The sequence below is a fragment of the Lonchura striata genome, chromosome Z (genome assembly GCF_046129695.1).
Source record: "Lonchura striata isolate bLonStr1 chromosome Z, bLonStr1.mat, whole genome shotgun sequence".
NCBI lineage: Eukaryota > Metazoa > Chordata > Aves > Passeriformes > Estrildidae > Lonchura > Lonchura striata.
The window spans coordinates 1,536,864-1,552,625 of NC_134642.1; the positions used below are offsets into that span (position 1 = coordinate 1,536,864).

Consider the following 15,762-nt stretch of genomic DNA (forward strand, 5'->3'; position numbering starts at 1 on the left):
TGCCAGAAGGGGGGTGGAGAAGCCCCTAGAAGAGAAAAGCGAGTTTGGTTGGGGTTTATAATTTGATCCAGAGGAGCTCATGAGCAGGGCAGCTGCAAAAACTGCCGACAGAGTTATAGAATCGTGGCATCACTTAAGGGTGGAAAATATCTCTAAGGTGATTGAGTCCAACTGCCAACCCAGCACAGCCACATTAATAATCATGACTGTAACAGAGGAGAGGAGGAGGAGGAGGATTCTTTGACCCATTTTGTTTAGGAGATGCAGTGCAACAAAGGGAGTCTGAGGCTCTGTTTCACAGTACAGGGCACACTCAGCTTTAGAAATATTGACAGGATTCACAGATCAAGAGAAGCTGAGACTGGAAGGAGCCAGAGGAGGCTTCCCAGAGCAACCCCCCTGCAGCTCAAGGCAGAGTCAGACAGAGCTGATTGCCCAGGATATTGCCCATGGCCCACCTGCTTCAGAGTTCAACCATTCTCTTTTATTTAAACAGATAATTCCCCATAGTTTAATTTGTGACTAAATTGTGGTCAATATTCCTGATTCCAGGGATAATTTAGGTTTCATTAATCAAAAGCACATTTAAAGCAGTACTTCTTGGTTATAAGCTAGACAGACTAGGATAAATATACACCCAAGATTTAATTTATCCCAGAAAGTGTCTGTGATCAGACACTTACATGATGACTTTATTCTCATAATGAAGATTGTCCATTCCTGGCCATCAAAGCGAGGAACAAGCAGTTATAGACCTCCACAACCTGCGTAAATGGGTTTGCTGTCAAAAACTGCACTGAATAAACACAAACTCTAGCTACAAGGTTATTTAATCACACAGCAGGTTTGTTTTACCAGTGATTCCGTTCTAGCTGGGTGTGTAGGGGGTGGATGAACCCATAGCTCTGTACAATATGCCAAAAAAGTTTAGTATTAAGACAACATCAGCGATTGCTGTGGTTTGTTTTTTTTTATTGTTTTGACTATGCTCCTGGCAGGCAGGTCACTAGCAGCATGGGGAAGGTGCTGTGGCTACTGCGTCACGTTCCAGCAGCGGTGATGGCGAGGACAGATATTCAGCTGATGCTGAGATCCCCAGCTCTTTCCTCACCCCTGCTCTAGGGGTGTAGGTACAGCATACACATGACGAAAATTATTTAAACAAGATGTGCAGCTACTCTCTCCTTGTAAAGAACTGCCTGTGTTTTAGGAAAGACCAATAGGGAATAAAAAACATTTCGGTTGTTCACACTTAGGATGAGTTATATATGTACATACAGATATAGGCACATAAATATATGCATATAAATAACTTATCTCCTTAAGTAAGATGCTCCCTATGGAAGCATCTCTTCTTGAAAGACACAGGGTGGAATAAGTAATGTAATTGAGCTCTCCAAGTGACCCAGACATAATTACTGATGCAGAGCAAATTTCTCATGTAGGTCAGTCCATCTTTTGGAGGTGTGTTTGCCCCTTTTCCATGGAGTGACACAGGGAATGGCTTCCCACTGCCAGAGGGCATAGATAAGGGATAGATAAGATTTTGGGAAGGAAATCTTCCCTGTGTGGGTGGGCAGGCCCTGGCACAGGCTGCCCAGAGCAGCTGTGGCTGCCCCTGGATCCCTGGAAGTGCCCAAGGCCAGGCTGGACAGGGCTTGGAACAGCCTGGGACAGTGGAAGATGTCCCTGCCCATGGCAGGGGTGGCACTGGATGGGTTTTCAAGTCCCTTGGAACCCAAACCATCCCATGACTCTGTGATTCTATGATCTTGCTCCTGTGATTCACTGCCTGGGTCAGTAGATTTTAAGATACTTGTGGAGAACCCTTTAACTGAATAACTTACCTACCATGTGTCCAAATGCTGCTGTTTTGCTGACTATGGGAGGAAAAGGCAAAGAGTGGGGGTGAGTTGTGCCTCTGGAGGCTGGTAGGCCGTAGGCTGGTCAGCAGAGAGGATTTCACAAAAGGAAGTACAGCTGGCTGTCTGATGGTTGGAAAGCCTCAGTGTTTGCAGCATTCAAGCTGGTTTCAATTTAAAATGTCTTTGTCTTCAAGATTTTCTGCTTAAATATTAGGACAAGGAACCATTTGTGTGTAATTTTGGGAATGACAGTTTAATATCCCCACATAACCCTTGGACTCTAAAAGCTGGGTCTCTAAGAGAAATGCCAAGATACCTACAAAAAGATTTGAGGAATTGCTGTGCAAAGAACAGGTCAGGCCTTCCCCTGTAGAAGAGCAGCTACAAGGTGTATTTTAGCGAGCTGGAGTTAAGCTTGGTCAGTCAGCCCCAGTGTTTCTGTGTTTTACATGGGGTTTAGCACAGCCCCTCCTGTGGCTATTAGCCCCTCTGCTAGAAGTGACAGCCCCAAGCCAGGTGTGTGCTTGAGATGAGTGTCAGGCTGGAAGGTGAGCAGGAAGGTCCCTTGGCTGGAAATTAACTCCATGTGGTTTTAGTGGTGCCACTAACCCCAGACCGTGACAAAATAACTCCAACTTAGAGCTCACCTGTCCTTCTGGTCAGGAGGGATAATGACTGTCAGGGACATTGCCTAATTGCCACATTTGGCTCCCAGTAGCACTGATAAGGCTGCTTGCTTACTCACAGCTAAAAAGGATTTACGTGAGGCAACTCTCCAGTATCTGAACATTCCCCATTGCCCACTGGGCCTTTCCACCCCAGGATAAGGAATATAGCCCTGTTCCAGCCCCAGGAACACAGTCATGCAAGAGAATAATGGGATCAATGAATGATTTGAGTTGGAAGGGACCTTAAAGCTCATCCAGTTTCACCTCTGCCATGAACAGGAACAACTTCCACTGTCCCATGCTGGTCCAAGTCCCATCCAACCTGGCCTTGGGCACGCCCAGGGTTGGGGCAGCCACAGCTGCTCTGGGCAGCCTGTGCCAGGGCCTCCCCACCCTCATAGCCAAGAATTCCTTCCCATCTATTCCTGCCCTTTGGGTGGGAGAAGCCATTCCCTCTTGTCCTGTCCCTCCAGCCCTTGCCCCAAGTCCCTCTCCAGCTCTCCTGGAGTCCCTTTAGAAGGCTTTGCTTGGAGCCTTCTCTTGTGCAGGTGAACACCTCCAGCTGTCCCAGCCTGGCTCCAGAGCAGAGGAGATGGCAGAAACCTCCGCTGCCTTTGTGATCAACCATTCACAGGAGGATGTTCCCACCAGGAGCTCCCAGAGCAGAAAGCAGAGGCTCTGCTCGGGTCCAAGCACAGCTGGGTGTTTGCTGTCCACACCTGCTGGGACAGCCAGGCCTCCCAGGGGATGCACAGCAGTGGCACTGTGGCTGGGCAGACCGAACAGGGCAGCAGTGGAGTCTGAAGTAAAGTCCTGTGTATTTCAGGTTCCAGTACAATTTGCAGGCAGCTGCTTCTGACACAGGAGTTTTCAATAATACAATTTTGGGTTTACCTGACTGAATTTTCTGCTTAGGATCTGAAAGCTCTCTTGGAGTCAGCTCATAAAACCCAAATATCCCAGGTAGGTGGTGCGGTGGGGGGAATAACATGGTGAAATCCCAACTAGGGCACAAGCTCAGCTGCCTCTGCCCTGATCCCAGCACCAGGAATGTGTTAGGCTGCCCATGAGAGCTCTTGTCAATCTCCCAACAAAGATGAAAATGTGCATCTCAGGGAAGGGGTCACAGTTCCAAGGGTGCCAGAGCTCCAGGAGTGCCTGGACAATGCTCTCAGGGATGCACAGGCTGGATTCCATGACCCTGGTGAGCCTTGTCCAGCTCAGGATATTCTGTGATTCTGTGCTAAGCTTCCACCACTGCAAACCCTTAGAAGCTGAGCATAACAGTTCCACCTGTAGGGAAAAAGAAAATTTGGGGTTTGGTTGGATTTTTGATATTTACTTCGGGCTTGATTGAGGAACACAGGTGATAATCCCCATCATGTGTCAAGTACTTGTGTTTCACACCTCTCCTCCAGCTTTCCTTGAATGTCTCCTTGCTTTTGTGCACTGCTGCCAAGAAGCAGCTGTGTGTAAAGACCCAGCAGAAAACAGAGGAAGGTGCAGAGGGAAGGGAAGAAAGGATAAAGAGCTGCATTCAAGTATGTTCAGAGAGGGGATTCCCACAATATGGTGGGTAAGGCTGTGGAAGTGTTTGAGGATCTCATCTTTTGCCAGTTTTAATTTATTGTACCTAAAGACTAATACTGTTCCCCACAGAAGCTGCAGTTGCCTCTGGATCCCTGGAAGTGTCCAAGTCCAGGATGGATGGGGCTTGGAGAAACCTGGGATAGTGGAAGGTGTCCCTGAAAATGGCAGGGGGTGGGATGAGATGATCTTTAAGGTTCCTTCCAAACCATTCTGTGTTTCTACAATAAAGAGAAGAAATATTTGCCCACACCCCAGCATATTTCAGTCTTTGAGATCAGTGCTTGAAAGTTGCTTGGAGACTTTGCAGAGAGCTTCCCCAAAAGCAAAGAAAAAGACACATTTTAAATGGAGAGCTGCAGTAACAACTAGACCTCTTACAGTTCTTAGCCATGTAAATATTTGTGATAGCTCAAATGTTTTCCTCTTCCCATCTGGGGGAAATCCTAGCTGCAGAGCTTTGGGGCTTTTTAGCCCTAAAAAAGAGATCCAAAACCAGCCTCCTGTTCATAGCATTTAGATGGGCAGCAAGTTCTTCCTCTGCTTATTTCTAAACTCAGAGTTAAACCCACACTCTAATGCTGGGGAGGTGCCTACACATCAGATTACTACCATCTGAGGAATATGTCTCTTCATTTTTTTCCGCCATTCTGTCATTTTTTTCTCAATGAGACTTTTGCTGTAGCTGGGCACCACTTTCAGGAAATATTTTGCTTTTATTGAGCTTCTTCCCCAGCAGTTCTAGTCACATATGCTGCGCCAAATAGGAAAAAAAATACTTTTATCACATAAAAGTCAGTATGTGATTATTTTGTAATGGTGCAGTTAATACCAATTGAGGTCTATAAATATGAATTTGAATGAATCTCTTCATTCTGGTCTCTGGAACACCTCTGTGAGCAATGTGCTGCTTTATTTCCATCCTGAGCTGCCATCTAATGGTGAACATGGTGGTGGCTGCTGGGATCAGAGTTAGACTCGGTTCTCTTAAAGGTCTTTTCCACACGTGACAATTCTGTGCTCCCACGGGTTGGGTTCTGCTCCCTGAGAGCAAGGGACAGGACAAGAAAAGGTCTCAGGTGATGCCAGGGGAGGTTCAGGCTGTACAGCAGGAGGAATTTCCTCATGGGAAGGACTTGGAAGGGGCTGCCCAGGGAGGTTTGGAGTCCCCATTCCTGGAGGTGTCCAAGGAATGCCTGGACATGGCACCGAGTGCTCTGGGCTGGTGACACGGTGAGAATCGGACGCAGCTGGGACTCGATGAAATCTTTTCCAACCTGAATGATCCTGACTGACTGAACCACCAGAATATCCTGGAAAGTACTCACAAAGACCAAGACCATTGAGTGCCCAACAATCCCACCCTGTGCATCCCTGGCAGCACTGTCCAAAGGTTCCTGGAGCTCTGGCAGTGCCCATTCTCTGGGGAGCCTGGGCATTGCCAGCACCCTCTGAGGGAAGGACCTTTCCCAAAATCCTGCTTGACCTTCCCTGTCCCAGTTCCAGGCGTTCCCTGTGTCCCATCAGTGGCCACCAGAGAGAAGAAATCAATGCCTGACCTTCCCCTTCCCTCGTGAGGAAGTTTTAAGTGCGATGTGTCTCCTGTCCATCCAGCTGAACAGACCAAGTGCCCTCAAGGCCCTTCACTGCTTCCGTAGCCATCGTTTCCATAATTTTGGCGCTAGCAGTTTAACATCTTTCTTATATTGCAGTGACCAACGCTGCTCACAGCATTCAAGGCGATCGGCGCGGGCAATCCCCTGCCCTGGGCGGGTGGTGCTGCTGTGCCAGATGCACGCTGATTTCCTCACTAAAAGCACCTGCACTGTGAAAAAACTCATACTTTATGATTGTTTTTTTGCAAATGTTACAATGAATATTATATGTGTAATGTTAGAAAGTTATGCTGTATTGATCCTCTTAAGTAGTGTGCGAAATACAGTTTTAGGTTACAACATAATGTTAAAATAGAAACTCTGTGGTATAGGATTTGTTACAAGTGAGAAGATGAGATAATCAAGAAACTTCACAAAGATGTCAGGGAAGTGGGCCCATAAAGAGTTACAGCCACCTTATCATAAAGACAAACATTCTTCCACCTTCTCTCTGTCTCTGTAGAACCACCAAGATTAAGGAGAAGAAATTGACAAAAACCAGAAAAGTCCTTAATTTTCAAGGAATTTATGCATCATGTATGAGATGTATGAATATGCAACAGGCTATTCTTTTTAAGGTTATTTCTTTGTTCACATGGTATGCTTTTTGTGACTTAGTGTCCAAGAGCATCTGGACACCTGTAATTCTTTGCTTTTTATTGTCCTGTAATTGTCCTAACTCTAAATTTTATTACTGTAATCGTATTACTAATTTTATAACCATTTATTTTTATTATTATTAAACTTTTACAAATTTTAAAAACCAAGTGATTGGCGTTTTCCACACGCACCATGAGCTGAGGGTGAATACCGCGGTGCGTTTCCCCACGGCACCGTGGCTACCGCGATGTTTTATTCACAGGATCAGCGAGGGAGCCGCTCCGCCCTCACACAGCGCCCTCACAGCGGCACCCGCCGCCATCTTGGGGGCGTGGCGGCCGCGGGGCCGTCCCCGCCGGAAATCTCGCGAGACGCGCGCGCGCTGGCGGCGCGCCCCGCCTTTCCACCCGCCGCCATCTTGGGGGCGTGGCGGCCGCGGGGCCGTCCCCGCCGGAAATCTCGCGAGACGCGCGCGCGCTGGCGGCGCGCCCCGCCTTTCCTCTTCCTCTGCGGCCGCCGCCCCGAGGTGAGGAGCCATGGTCGCGCCGCTCCCGCGCCATCCGCCGCCATCCGCCCCCACCCCGCCCCATCCCCGCTGCCAGCGGCGTCCCGGACACCGGGATCGCTACGACATGCCCCGCGCCCGCGGTATTCCCCGGGATGGCGCGGGGGAGGGCGGGCGCGGATGTGGGGGAGGCACAGGCCGCAAATCCAAAAATCTGTGGCTGCGATGATGACTTTCTTAGGACACCTTTGGATGTAACTGTGAAAAGAACGCGTAATTCCTGAGCAGCTTTGGCGGTAAGGGGAGTAGTTCAGGTCCTGTGTGGCAGTGTTAGAAGTTTAATATGTTTTAATTGGTGTTTTTCAGCTGAGCTCTCAAGATGGTGCGCTACTCCCTGGATCCGGAGAACCCCACGAAATGTGAGTTATTGTTTTAGGAGAGTTCGTGTGGGATTTCCCGGAAGCCAGAGATGTTTTGATTCTAAAACTTGATCTTTTTTCTCTCTTTCAGCATGCAAATCCCGGGGGTCTAACCTGCGTGTGCATTTCAAGGTAAGAAGTGTGTTTAGCAGAAATCGCAAATTCATTTCCTGGTTTACGTGGTTTTTGTTAGTTTTTGTTGTTACTTTTTAAAAGAAGCCCAGACTGGTTGGGATTTAAAGGTATTGTACGGATAATCTCTTCTCACCCTCTGCCGTGGTTAGGGACTAAGCTCCCGTCCAAGCGTGGCCCTGGAAACTTCCAGGGATCCAGGGGCAGCCACAGCTTCTCTGGGCATCCTGTGCCAGAGTTCCTCGCCCTCACAGCCAGGAATTTCTTCCTAATATCCTATCTGGCCCCTTTTTAAGGAAGGGTCTTTTGCTCTTTAACCACTGAAGGACTGCTGTTAGTTGCTTGTAATGGTCTTCATCCACAAAAAATTAGTCTTGATCCTAAAATTGTCCTTTTGTAATTCAGATGACAAAATACAGCAGCAAAACAGTTGGAATAAATTTATCAGACACCGGGCTGGTGTTTGGTGTGTAATTTGTTTAATTTCTCCTACTCTTTTTGATTGTGTGGTTTTTGGCACAAGGACCTCAGTTCCTTGGAAAAGGCAGAAAAAAATTTAGGAGTGTTATTTAATCATGAAACTACAACTTGCAGGTCATTTTCTGCTTAGTGTAATATGAAATTCGCACTTTGGTTTCCTTTTCTTTGATTATAGACAGGCAGGATTATAGTTAGAGCTGGCTGGCTTACACAATTTGTAAATGCTGTCTAGAAGACTGACCTTTTATCCTTAATTTTATTTCTGAGCCTTTTTTTCTGTTAAAATTTTTTCAGGGAAAACAACATTGTTAACAATTGTCCCAGTGTTTCTCCATCAGGTCCTGTGAGGTGCTGTATTTGACCTTTTAGTCAGAATTTATCCATCCAGATCTTGCTTTCTTAAGAGGAGCTATGAGCAGTATAAGTTCTTAAATTACAACTCCATTAAGAGCTACAAATTTTCGTGTTGGATTTAGCCACTGGGTTAAAAAAAAAAATAATAAAAACCTGTGCTGGAGTCACAAATTTAGTAGTGGCAGTCATACCGAGGGTTAAAAAAGTGGTAACAAAAAAAAGTGTTAGTTTTAGACTTGGGTCTTGTTTGGTGTTTCCTTTGTAGCAGAAAGAATTGTATCCAGGGAAGACAGAGTATTCAGGTTGTGCTCATGCTGCCTCCTGGAAGGATTTGCTCAGAGCATCTTTTCTGTGTCCTGTGTTGGCAGAACACCCGAGAGACGGCGCAGGCCATCAAGGGCATGCACATCCGCAAGGCCACCAAGTACCTGAAGGATGTCACCCTAAAGAAGCAGTGTGTCCCCTTCCGGCGCTACAACGGCGGCGTCGGGAGGTGTGCCCAGGTGAGCTCCTGGGAAACTTGCATTAAAACACATAACCACAGGGTGGTTTGGGTTGGAGGGGAGCCCAGAGCTTGTCTAACTCCCATCCTGCCATGGATAGGGACATCTTCCACCAGACCAGGTTGCTCAAGAGGGAGAAAAGAGTGGCTGTTAATTCCAGAAGATGCATCTACGTGGAGTGTTTGCATCTAATTGGCAGCATGGAGTCAAGCGATTAAATTTTGTTAAGTTCAGTGTGCACCAAAATAGAATATATTGTAATCCATTCTAATCCATATGATATGGAATCCTCAGCGCAGGATGGACATCAGCCTGTTGGATCCAGCCCAGAGGAGGCCACGGAGCTGCTGCCAGGCTGGAGCCCCTCTGCTCTGCAGCCAGCCTGGCAGAGCTGGGGCTGTTCCCCTGCACAAGAGAAGCTCCAGGGAGAGCTCAGAGCCCCTGCCAGGGCCTCAAGGGGCTCCAGGAGAGCTGCACAGGGACTGGGGACAAGGCAGGCAGGGACAGCACACAGGGAATGGCTCCCACTGCCAGAGGGCAGGCACAGATGGGAGATTGGGAATTAGGAATTGCTGGCTGGGAGGGTGGGCAGGCCCTGGCACAGGGTGCCCAGAGCTGTCCCTGGATCCCTGGAAGTGTCCCAGGCCAGGCTGGATGGGGCTTGGAATAACCTGGGACAGTTGAAGGTGTCCCTGCCATGGCAGGGGGTGTCACTGAATGAACTTCAGGGTCTCCTCCAGCCCAAGCCATTCTGTGATAATGGCAAGTTAAAGGTGTATAAAAGCTAACGGGAATGGACAGGCCAAAAGCAGGAGTCCCATTGTTGTCCTCTCATTCCAGGCCAAGCAGTGGGGCTGGACACAGGGCCGCTGGCCCAAGAAGAGCGCAGAGTTCTTGCTGCACATGCTGAAGAATGCAGAGAGCAATGCTGAGCTCAAGGTGGGTGTTACTGAGCATAAAGTGGTGTCATGCTCTCTGTCAGCACCCCTGGCTTGGGTATCACTGACCTGGGGAGCCACTTCCCACCTGCTTCCTCCACAAAACTGAAGTGCATGGAGGGTTTGGTGTGGCTCCCTGTTTAAAGCAGGCTATGTGTGTTCTTCAAGTTAAATGGCAGCAACAGTTTTTCACGGAAAAAAAATCTAAATTTCAGACAAAAGGGCTGTTAAGATATTGCAGAATCTGTGAAATTGACATCTGCAGACTTGGTCAGTCACTATCTTTGTTGTTATAGGCATAATTTGGTAGCTTTGTTGGCAGTGTTGGAGTAATACATGTCACCTTTGCATAACCATGAAATAACCATAGAAAATGAGCCGTCAGCACAGTTTTAAACTATTTGTGGTGTGTGAGGGCTGGTCTTTGTAATTTTAAATGGTGCTTGCTTTGGAAAGTGCTCATCTCCATGACACTGCCAAGCTCTGAACTGTCAAGTTCCATTGGTAGATCCTTGAAAAACCCTGAGCTCCATGGCATCACCAAGCCTGGCTGTGTCAGAGGTGAATCCTTGGGAAATGCTCGGGTTCGTGGCACAGCCAAGCCTGGCTGTGTCAGTAACAAATCTTTGGAAAACCCTGAGCTCCATGGCATCACCAAGCCTGGCTGTGTCAGAGGTGAATCCTTGGGAAATGCTCGGGTTCATGGCACAGCCAAGCCTGGCTGTGTCAGTAACAAATCCTTGGAAAACCCTGAGCTGCATGGCACAGCCAAGCCTGGCTGTATCAATGGCAAATCCTTGGAAAATGCCCAGCTCCGTGTCGCCACCAAGCCTGGCTGCTCCATTCACCATCAGCGGTGTCTGGGACGATTGCTCACGTTCTTGCTGCAGAAATTAATTCCTTTAAGATGCACATGGCTCACAGATTTTGTTCCTTGCCAGGGTCTTGATGTGGACTCCCTGGTGATCGAGCACATCCAGGTGAACAAGGCTCCCAAGATGCGCCGCCGCACGTACCGGGCGCACGGCAGGATCAACCCCTACATGAGCTCCCCGTGCCACATCGAGATGATCCTCACGGAGAAGGAGCAGATCGTGCCCAAGCCAGAGGAGGAAGTTGCCCAGAAGAAAAAGGTACCAGTGTCGTGTGCTTGCTTCTGTAACCCTGTTGGGAGAGCCGAGGGTCCGGCAGAGAGAGGGGTTGCTGTGATGACTATCTTAGGACACCTTTGGAATGCCCATGAAAAAATAGCATTATTTCTCTGAGCAATCCCTTTTCTTAATTTTAACACAAGTATTAAGCACTTGAGAACCCGGAGAACCATTTTTTAATTTCACAGAGAGTTGGTTCTTTCTTCTGTCAGAATGGTTACAGCATTCTCAGACAGTGCGAACCCTGGGCGTGTGCAATAAAATGAGTTTAGAGCCTGCAAGCAATGTAGTGCTTGCAGGGATTCCTGTTCATGTGCAGGTGTGATAAATGTATCATTTGTGAGAGAATTCCTGACAGTTTGCAGCACTTCTAAAAGATAACTTCAGGATGTTTTGGGAAGTCTCATTTCACTGTTTTTTCTTTCTTTCTGTGCTTCCCAGATCTCCCAGAAGAAGCTGAAGAAGCAAAAGCTAATGGCTCGGGAATAAATCTGCAAGGACAGATGTACATAAATAAAATTTTAAAGTTTCGATTGATTGTGTTGCTCTGCTACAACTTCTGACTTGGGGCTGGGCGTTGCTGTGGGACAGGGGCAGTAAATATTACAGAACCATGGGGTGGTTTGGCTGGGAAGGGGTTTTGAAGCCCATCCAGTGTTGCAGGGACACCACCCACTGTGTCGGGATGCTCCAAGCCCGATGCAGCATGGACTGGAACACTTCCAGGGATCCAGGGGCAGCCACAGCTGCTCTGGGCACCGTGTGCCAGGGCCTGCCCACCCTCCCAGCCAGCAATTCCTTCAGGTATTGCACCTTCAAACCGGGCCATCCCACAGTTCCCCCTCCTAAATCCGGGATAATCTGGAATCCTGTCGGCGGGGCGGGGCCTGGCGCGTCACGTGACGCGCGCTGCCGCCTGCCATTGGCCGGAAGCGCCGCCCCGGAAGCGCGGGGCCGTTCCGGTGCGGACGCAGGTGGGTGCGGAGCCTCGGGAGCGCCGGGAGCACCGGGAGCGCCGGGAGCGCCGGGAGCGCCGGGAGCAGGGAATGATCCCTTCCCCACATCCCTCCGCACCCCGCCCGGCCCGCGCCTGCCCGCCCCGCCGGTAGCTCACGGGCTGCACCGGCCCCAACCGCCCCCGGAGAGCAGAACGGCAGCGCCTGCCATTCGCCAGCCTCCTGGCTCGCTCGTCCTTTACGGAAAACAGGGAAAACCCGGCGGGTTTTCCTTGTGGCGCTTTCCGGGCGCTGGGAACAGAGCCGTGCCGTGCCCAGGATCGCCCGGCAGTCAGCGAGCTGCGAACCTGCCCGGCCACCTCCTCACCCCTCTCCCTTTTTGTCTCCCTTCCTTGCTAACCAGCTGGCGCAGCATCGCCAAGTCACCGAAGGAATCCATCGGGACGGTGCTTCTCGCTGATCCCGGGGGTCGCTGCTGCATCAGGCGGAGGTAGGGATGATTTTTTGGGGAGGGATCTTTGGCACGGAGCGGCTGCAGAGGCGACACAACCCGTGCTGTTTCGCTGGGAGGGAGCGTGGAGGGGCAGGACACAGGGAATGGCTCCCACTGCCAGAGGGCAGGCACAGATGGGAGATTGGGAATTAGGAATTGCTGGCTGGGAGGGTGGGCAGGCCCTGGCACAGGGTGCCCAGAGCAGCTGTGGCTGTCCCTGGATCCCTGGGAGTGTCCCAGGCCAGGTTGGATGGGGCTTGGAGCAACCTGGAATAGTGGAAAATGTCCCTGCCCATGGTAGGGGATGACACTGGATGAGCTTTAAATGTCCCTGCCTGTGGCAGGGGATAGAACGAAATTATTTTGAAGCTCTCTTGTGACACAAATTATTCCATAATTCTATAATGATTCTACAGCCTGAAGTGTTCCCTCCGGCAACTTTCTTCAGCTGCTGGATGAATCCACATTTTGCTGGAATTTTAATATTTAGGAAGTTCTGGTGGGGACACTATCTGAAATATTTTTTTTCTTTTTTAGTAAGTTTAAAGGATTAACTCACTTGTGTTGTCTCAATGTAAGTCTCTCAAACCTCAGAGAGTAGATTTAAACTGCATTTGAAGCAGCCTAAACAGAATCTGGAAGCAGTCTACTGGAAATTGATACTCTGCTTTTTTCACAGAGCTAAGAATTCTGAGGATAACATAAAATATAAAGCAAAACTGGTCCCTAGCAAGCTGTGCACATCTGCCTCTTCATTCTCCATCTTGGAAAGCTTTTGTTTTGCTTCTTGACATGAGAATTGAAATGTCAGCAGCCTAGAGAGGGGGACTGTGAAGGGCAAAGTTGTGTGGCAGCAGAGTGTGTCTAATATATTGCTTGTCAGCACTGGCAGGGACAGGTCTAGCCCTAAATAATTGCTTCCTCTCTGAGCTGAACCTCTCTGCCTCCTTGCTTTGCTTTTCTGCTTTTTTTTTCAGCATAGACTTCGAGATGTGAATTTTGAGGACTTGTGGGGTTTCAGAGAGTGGGCATGGTTCATTTTTTAATAGTTAATTGCATAGGGTTGGTGTGGGATCAAGTGAGGGCAGCAGGAAGAAAGTAACCCATATGCTAATTCTCTCAAACCCTCATTGGATTTTTTTTCCCCTTTCCTACTATCATGCCCTTCAGTGGTAGCAACCCATTGGATGGACTGGCTTTCTTCTGTCTATTTTCTCCTTAAATAAAAATGGATTGAGCAAAACAAGCCCTTTGGGCTCTTAATGTAGCAGGAACTGGGCTAATATTGGCGGCTTGCTGCTTAAACTCTTTTTGTGCGATTTAAGCAAAAAGTCTTCTTTCCTGAATTTCTTTTCCTTAGTTTCATCTGTAGGACTGATGAATTAATAGCAAATTGGTTTGGGTTTTTTGTTAAAATGGCAGGAATGTTTCCTTTGTTGGAAGCTTTATAACATTGGAACACAGAGCATTTTTGAAACCTTAGCAGATACTTTATAATTAAGGAATAATCTATGTTTGGATATCAGATACGGTTTTTATTTACTATGTAAATACTGCTTTTCTCAGCTGGTGGCATACAAATGCTGCCACCCCAAGCTATTTTTCCTCCCCCCACACCATCTCTGTGCCAGCACAGGAGGGAGCCATGGTCTGCATTCCCTGCATCGTGATCCCTGTTCTGCTCTGGGTCTACAAGAAGTTTGTGGAGCCCTACATCTACCCCATGATCGCGCCCTTCATCAAGCGCATCTGGCCCAAGAAGGCTGTGCAGGAGCCACCAGGCACCAAGCCGGGGCCAGGAGGCAGCACTGGGGACCCTCAGGGACCTGCAGCCGCCAAAAGAGACCAGGAGGATGGATCTGGAAGCCATAAAGTAAGATTAATTCACCCAGCCAAGCGGGGAAGCTCCGGGATGAGCCACCCAGTGATAGGTGGCTCAGGAGGGTGAGCAGTTGGGTGTGTTTACAGGTATTTTGGTGGCTACTTTCGTAGAAACAGCAACTACCACTACTGTGCCAGGTGGGAGTAGTTGCTTCGAGAAATAGTATAACAGTTGCTTCTTCTGGTCTTGGAGGAAGAGGAATTGGGCCTGTGTTCTAAAACAGTTTAATTCTTTTTTTTTTTTTTAACAACTGGCAGAGGCAACACAACACAAGTTTTTTCTTCTTTTTTCGAGAGGACAACAGTCAAATATTTGGCAAATCACAACAGATGTATGAAGCAGAAATTAAAAACAGCCCCTCTCTTCAGCCAGCTCTGCCACTTATAATGGGGGAGGATGCTTAGTGCATATAAATTATGGTTTTATTTTTTATCTTCTATCACAATGCAAAGACTTGTAAATGTTGTCACTGCCCTCATTCCTCTCTTCCCCCTGAAGCAATAATTATTTGTAAATCTACACTGACACCACCACATTTGGTTCGTGCTCTATATTTCTTCATAGATCTTTACTGGCCTTGCTTCTAAAAGCCATTTTTGTCACCAGCTGTTCCTGTTTTAGCTGTGAAGTTCTAATTTGACATCTCATTAATGATACTGTTTTTTTATTTGCAGTCTGAGAGCAATGGCATTGCAAATGGAAGTTCTGCAAAGAGATCCACTGCAGTCTATGAAAAGAAAACAGCTTAAAGGAGTTAATTCCTAAGGATTTTATTCCCTCATATGCAGTATGAACTGCTGATATTCCTCTCAATTTGAGACTTTTTTCTTTGCACATTTTAGCTGAATAAAAAACTTAATTGCTTGCAGGGCAGAGTCTCTTTTGCCACTAAAATGGCAGCTGGCACATTTGTTTATGTAAAATATTTGAAAGCTGATGTTCTTTTATTTTTCTCACTGGAACTACTTTTCATCTGCCATCTGCTTGGTGTGATTAGACTTTAGGTTAAATAATGTAAGAATAAATCTGTCTATGGAAGGTAAATGTATCTTAGCATCTTGATGTCATCCAATGCTAGTGCAGTACTTGAGGCTTTCACCTTAAAGGCTTTATCTGTTCTTGGTGAAGAACTGTGGACTGCATTGTGACAACAAAAGCTCATAATTTATTTAATTTAAGAATTTAATTTTTTCATGTCAAGTCTATGGATGAGCTAAAGGAGTTATGCTACTTACAAAATTTACTTAGCTTACTAAAAGCAGAAAGTCTTGATGTGATACTTCCCTTAATTATTTTCCTTGAAATACTATGCCTTTTTTTTTTTTTTCCTGAGGCATGATGCGAGAGAATGTTGCTTTATTTGCTGTTGTAGTGATTTATAATGGCGCAGTTCTGGCTTTAAAAAAAACCCAACATCCAACTAAAACCTCTTTATCATGCTTGTGGAATTTTCATTATAATAAACCAGGATTTTACTTAGAAATAAGTATCTTCATGCAATTATTACACAGAATCACTAAGGTGTTCAGAGCTGTATCAAGTGGTAGCGAAATCTTTGAAAACCTGGAGACAGG

At 47.6% G+C, this 15,762-nt stretch overlaps 2 protein-coding genes and 2 non-coding genes across 6 annotated transcripts; all 4 read left to right on the forward strand.

The window, feature by feature from the left end:
- Positions 1-6,830: 6,830 nt before the first annotated feature.
- RPL17 (ribosomal protein L17) lies at positions 6,831-11,390 on the forward strand. The gene is made up of 7 exons (XM_021545524.2): positions 6,831-6,901; positions 7,247-7,299; positions 7,391-7,431; positions 8,634-8,768; positions 9,609-9,707; positions 10,648-10,839; positions 11,299-11,390. The coding sequence occupies exons 2-7, from the start codon at positions 7,260-7,262 to the stop codon at positions 11,344-11,346; spliced, it is 555 nt and encodes a 184-aa protein (XP_021401199.1). The 5' UTR covers positions 6,831-6,901; positions 7,247-7,259; the 3' UTR covers positions 11,347-11,390.
- Positions 7,101-7,169, forward strand: LOC116184651 (small nucleolar RNA SNORD58). Its single transcript, XR_004149402.1, has one exon. It is a non-coding gene; the product is annotated as a small nucleolar RNA SNORD58 (small nucleolar RNA).
- Positions 10,907-10,976, forward strand: LOC116184647 (small nucleolar RNA SNORD58). Its single transcript, XR_004149398.1, has one exon. It is a non-coding gene; the product is annotated as a small nucleolar RNA SNORD58 (small nucleolar RNA).
- A 393-nt stretch (positions 11,391-11,783) lies between the features above and the next one.
- Positions 11,784-15,232, forward strand: CZH18orf32 (chromosome Z C18orf32 homolog). Of its 3 annotated transcripts, none has more exons than XM_021545526.3 (4): positions 11,784-11,831; positions 12,217-12,303; positions 13,943-14,179; positions 14,863-15,232. In XM_021545526.3, the coding sequence occupies exons 3-4, from the start codon at positions 13,952-13,954 to the stop codon at positions 14,935-14,937; spliced, it is 303 nt and encodes a 100-aa protein (XP_021401201.1). In that variant the 5' UTR covers positions 11,784-11,831; positions 12,217-12,303; positions 13,943-13,951; the 3' UTR covers positions 14,938-15,232. The 3 variants fall into 3 exon arrangements, with proteins under 3 accessions (XP_021401201.1, XP_021401202.1, XP_077646366.1); XM_021545527.3 differs by having other exon boundaries at positions 11,790-11,831; positions 13,938-14,179; XM_077790240.1 differs by lacking the exon at positions 11,784-11,831 and having other exon boundaries at positions 11,841-12,303.
- The last annotated feature ends 530 nt before the right edge of the window (positions 15,233-15,762 follow it).

What these genes read in the sequence shown, in the direction of transcription:
- RPL17 (XM_021545524.2), top strand. Translation starts at nt 7,260, where the DNA reads ATGGTGCGCTACTCCCTGGATCCGGAGAACCCCACGAAAT. An exon ending in TCCGGAGAACCCCACGAAAT is followed by an intron (nt 7,300 to 7,390) that starts GTGAGTTATTGT and finishes TCTCTCTTTCAG; the next exon opens with CATGCAAATCCCGGGGGTCT. An exon ending in AAGTTGCCCAGAAGAAAAAG is followed by an intron (nt 10,840 to 11,298) that starts GTACCAGTGTCG and finishes TGTGCTTCCCAG; the next exon opens with ATCTCCCAGAAGAAGCTGAA.
- CZH18orf32 (XM_021545526.3), top strand. Translation starts at nt 13,952, where the DNA reads ATGGTCTGCATTCCCTGCATCGTGATCCCTGTTCTGCTCTGGGTCTAC. An exon ending in ATGGATCTGGAAGCCATAAA is followed by an intron (nt 14,180 to 14,862) that starts GTAAGATTAATT and finishes TTTTATTTGCAG; the next exon opens with TCTGAGAGCAATGGCATTGC.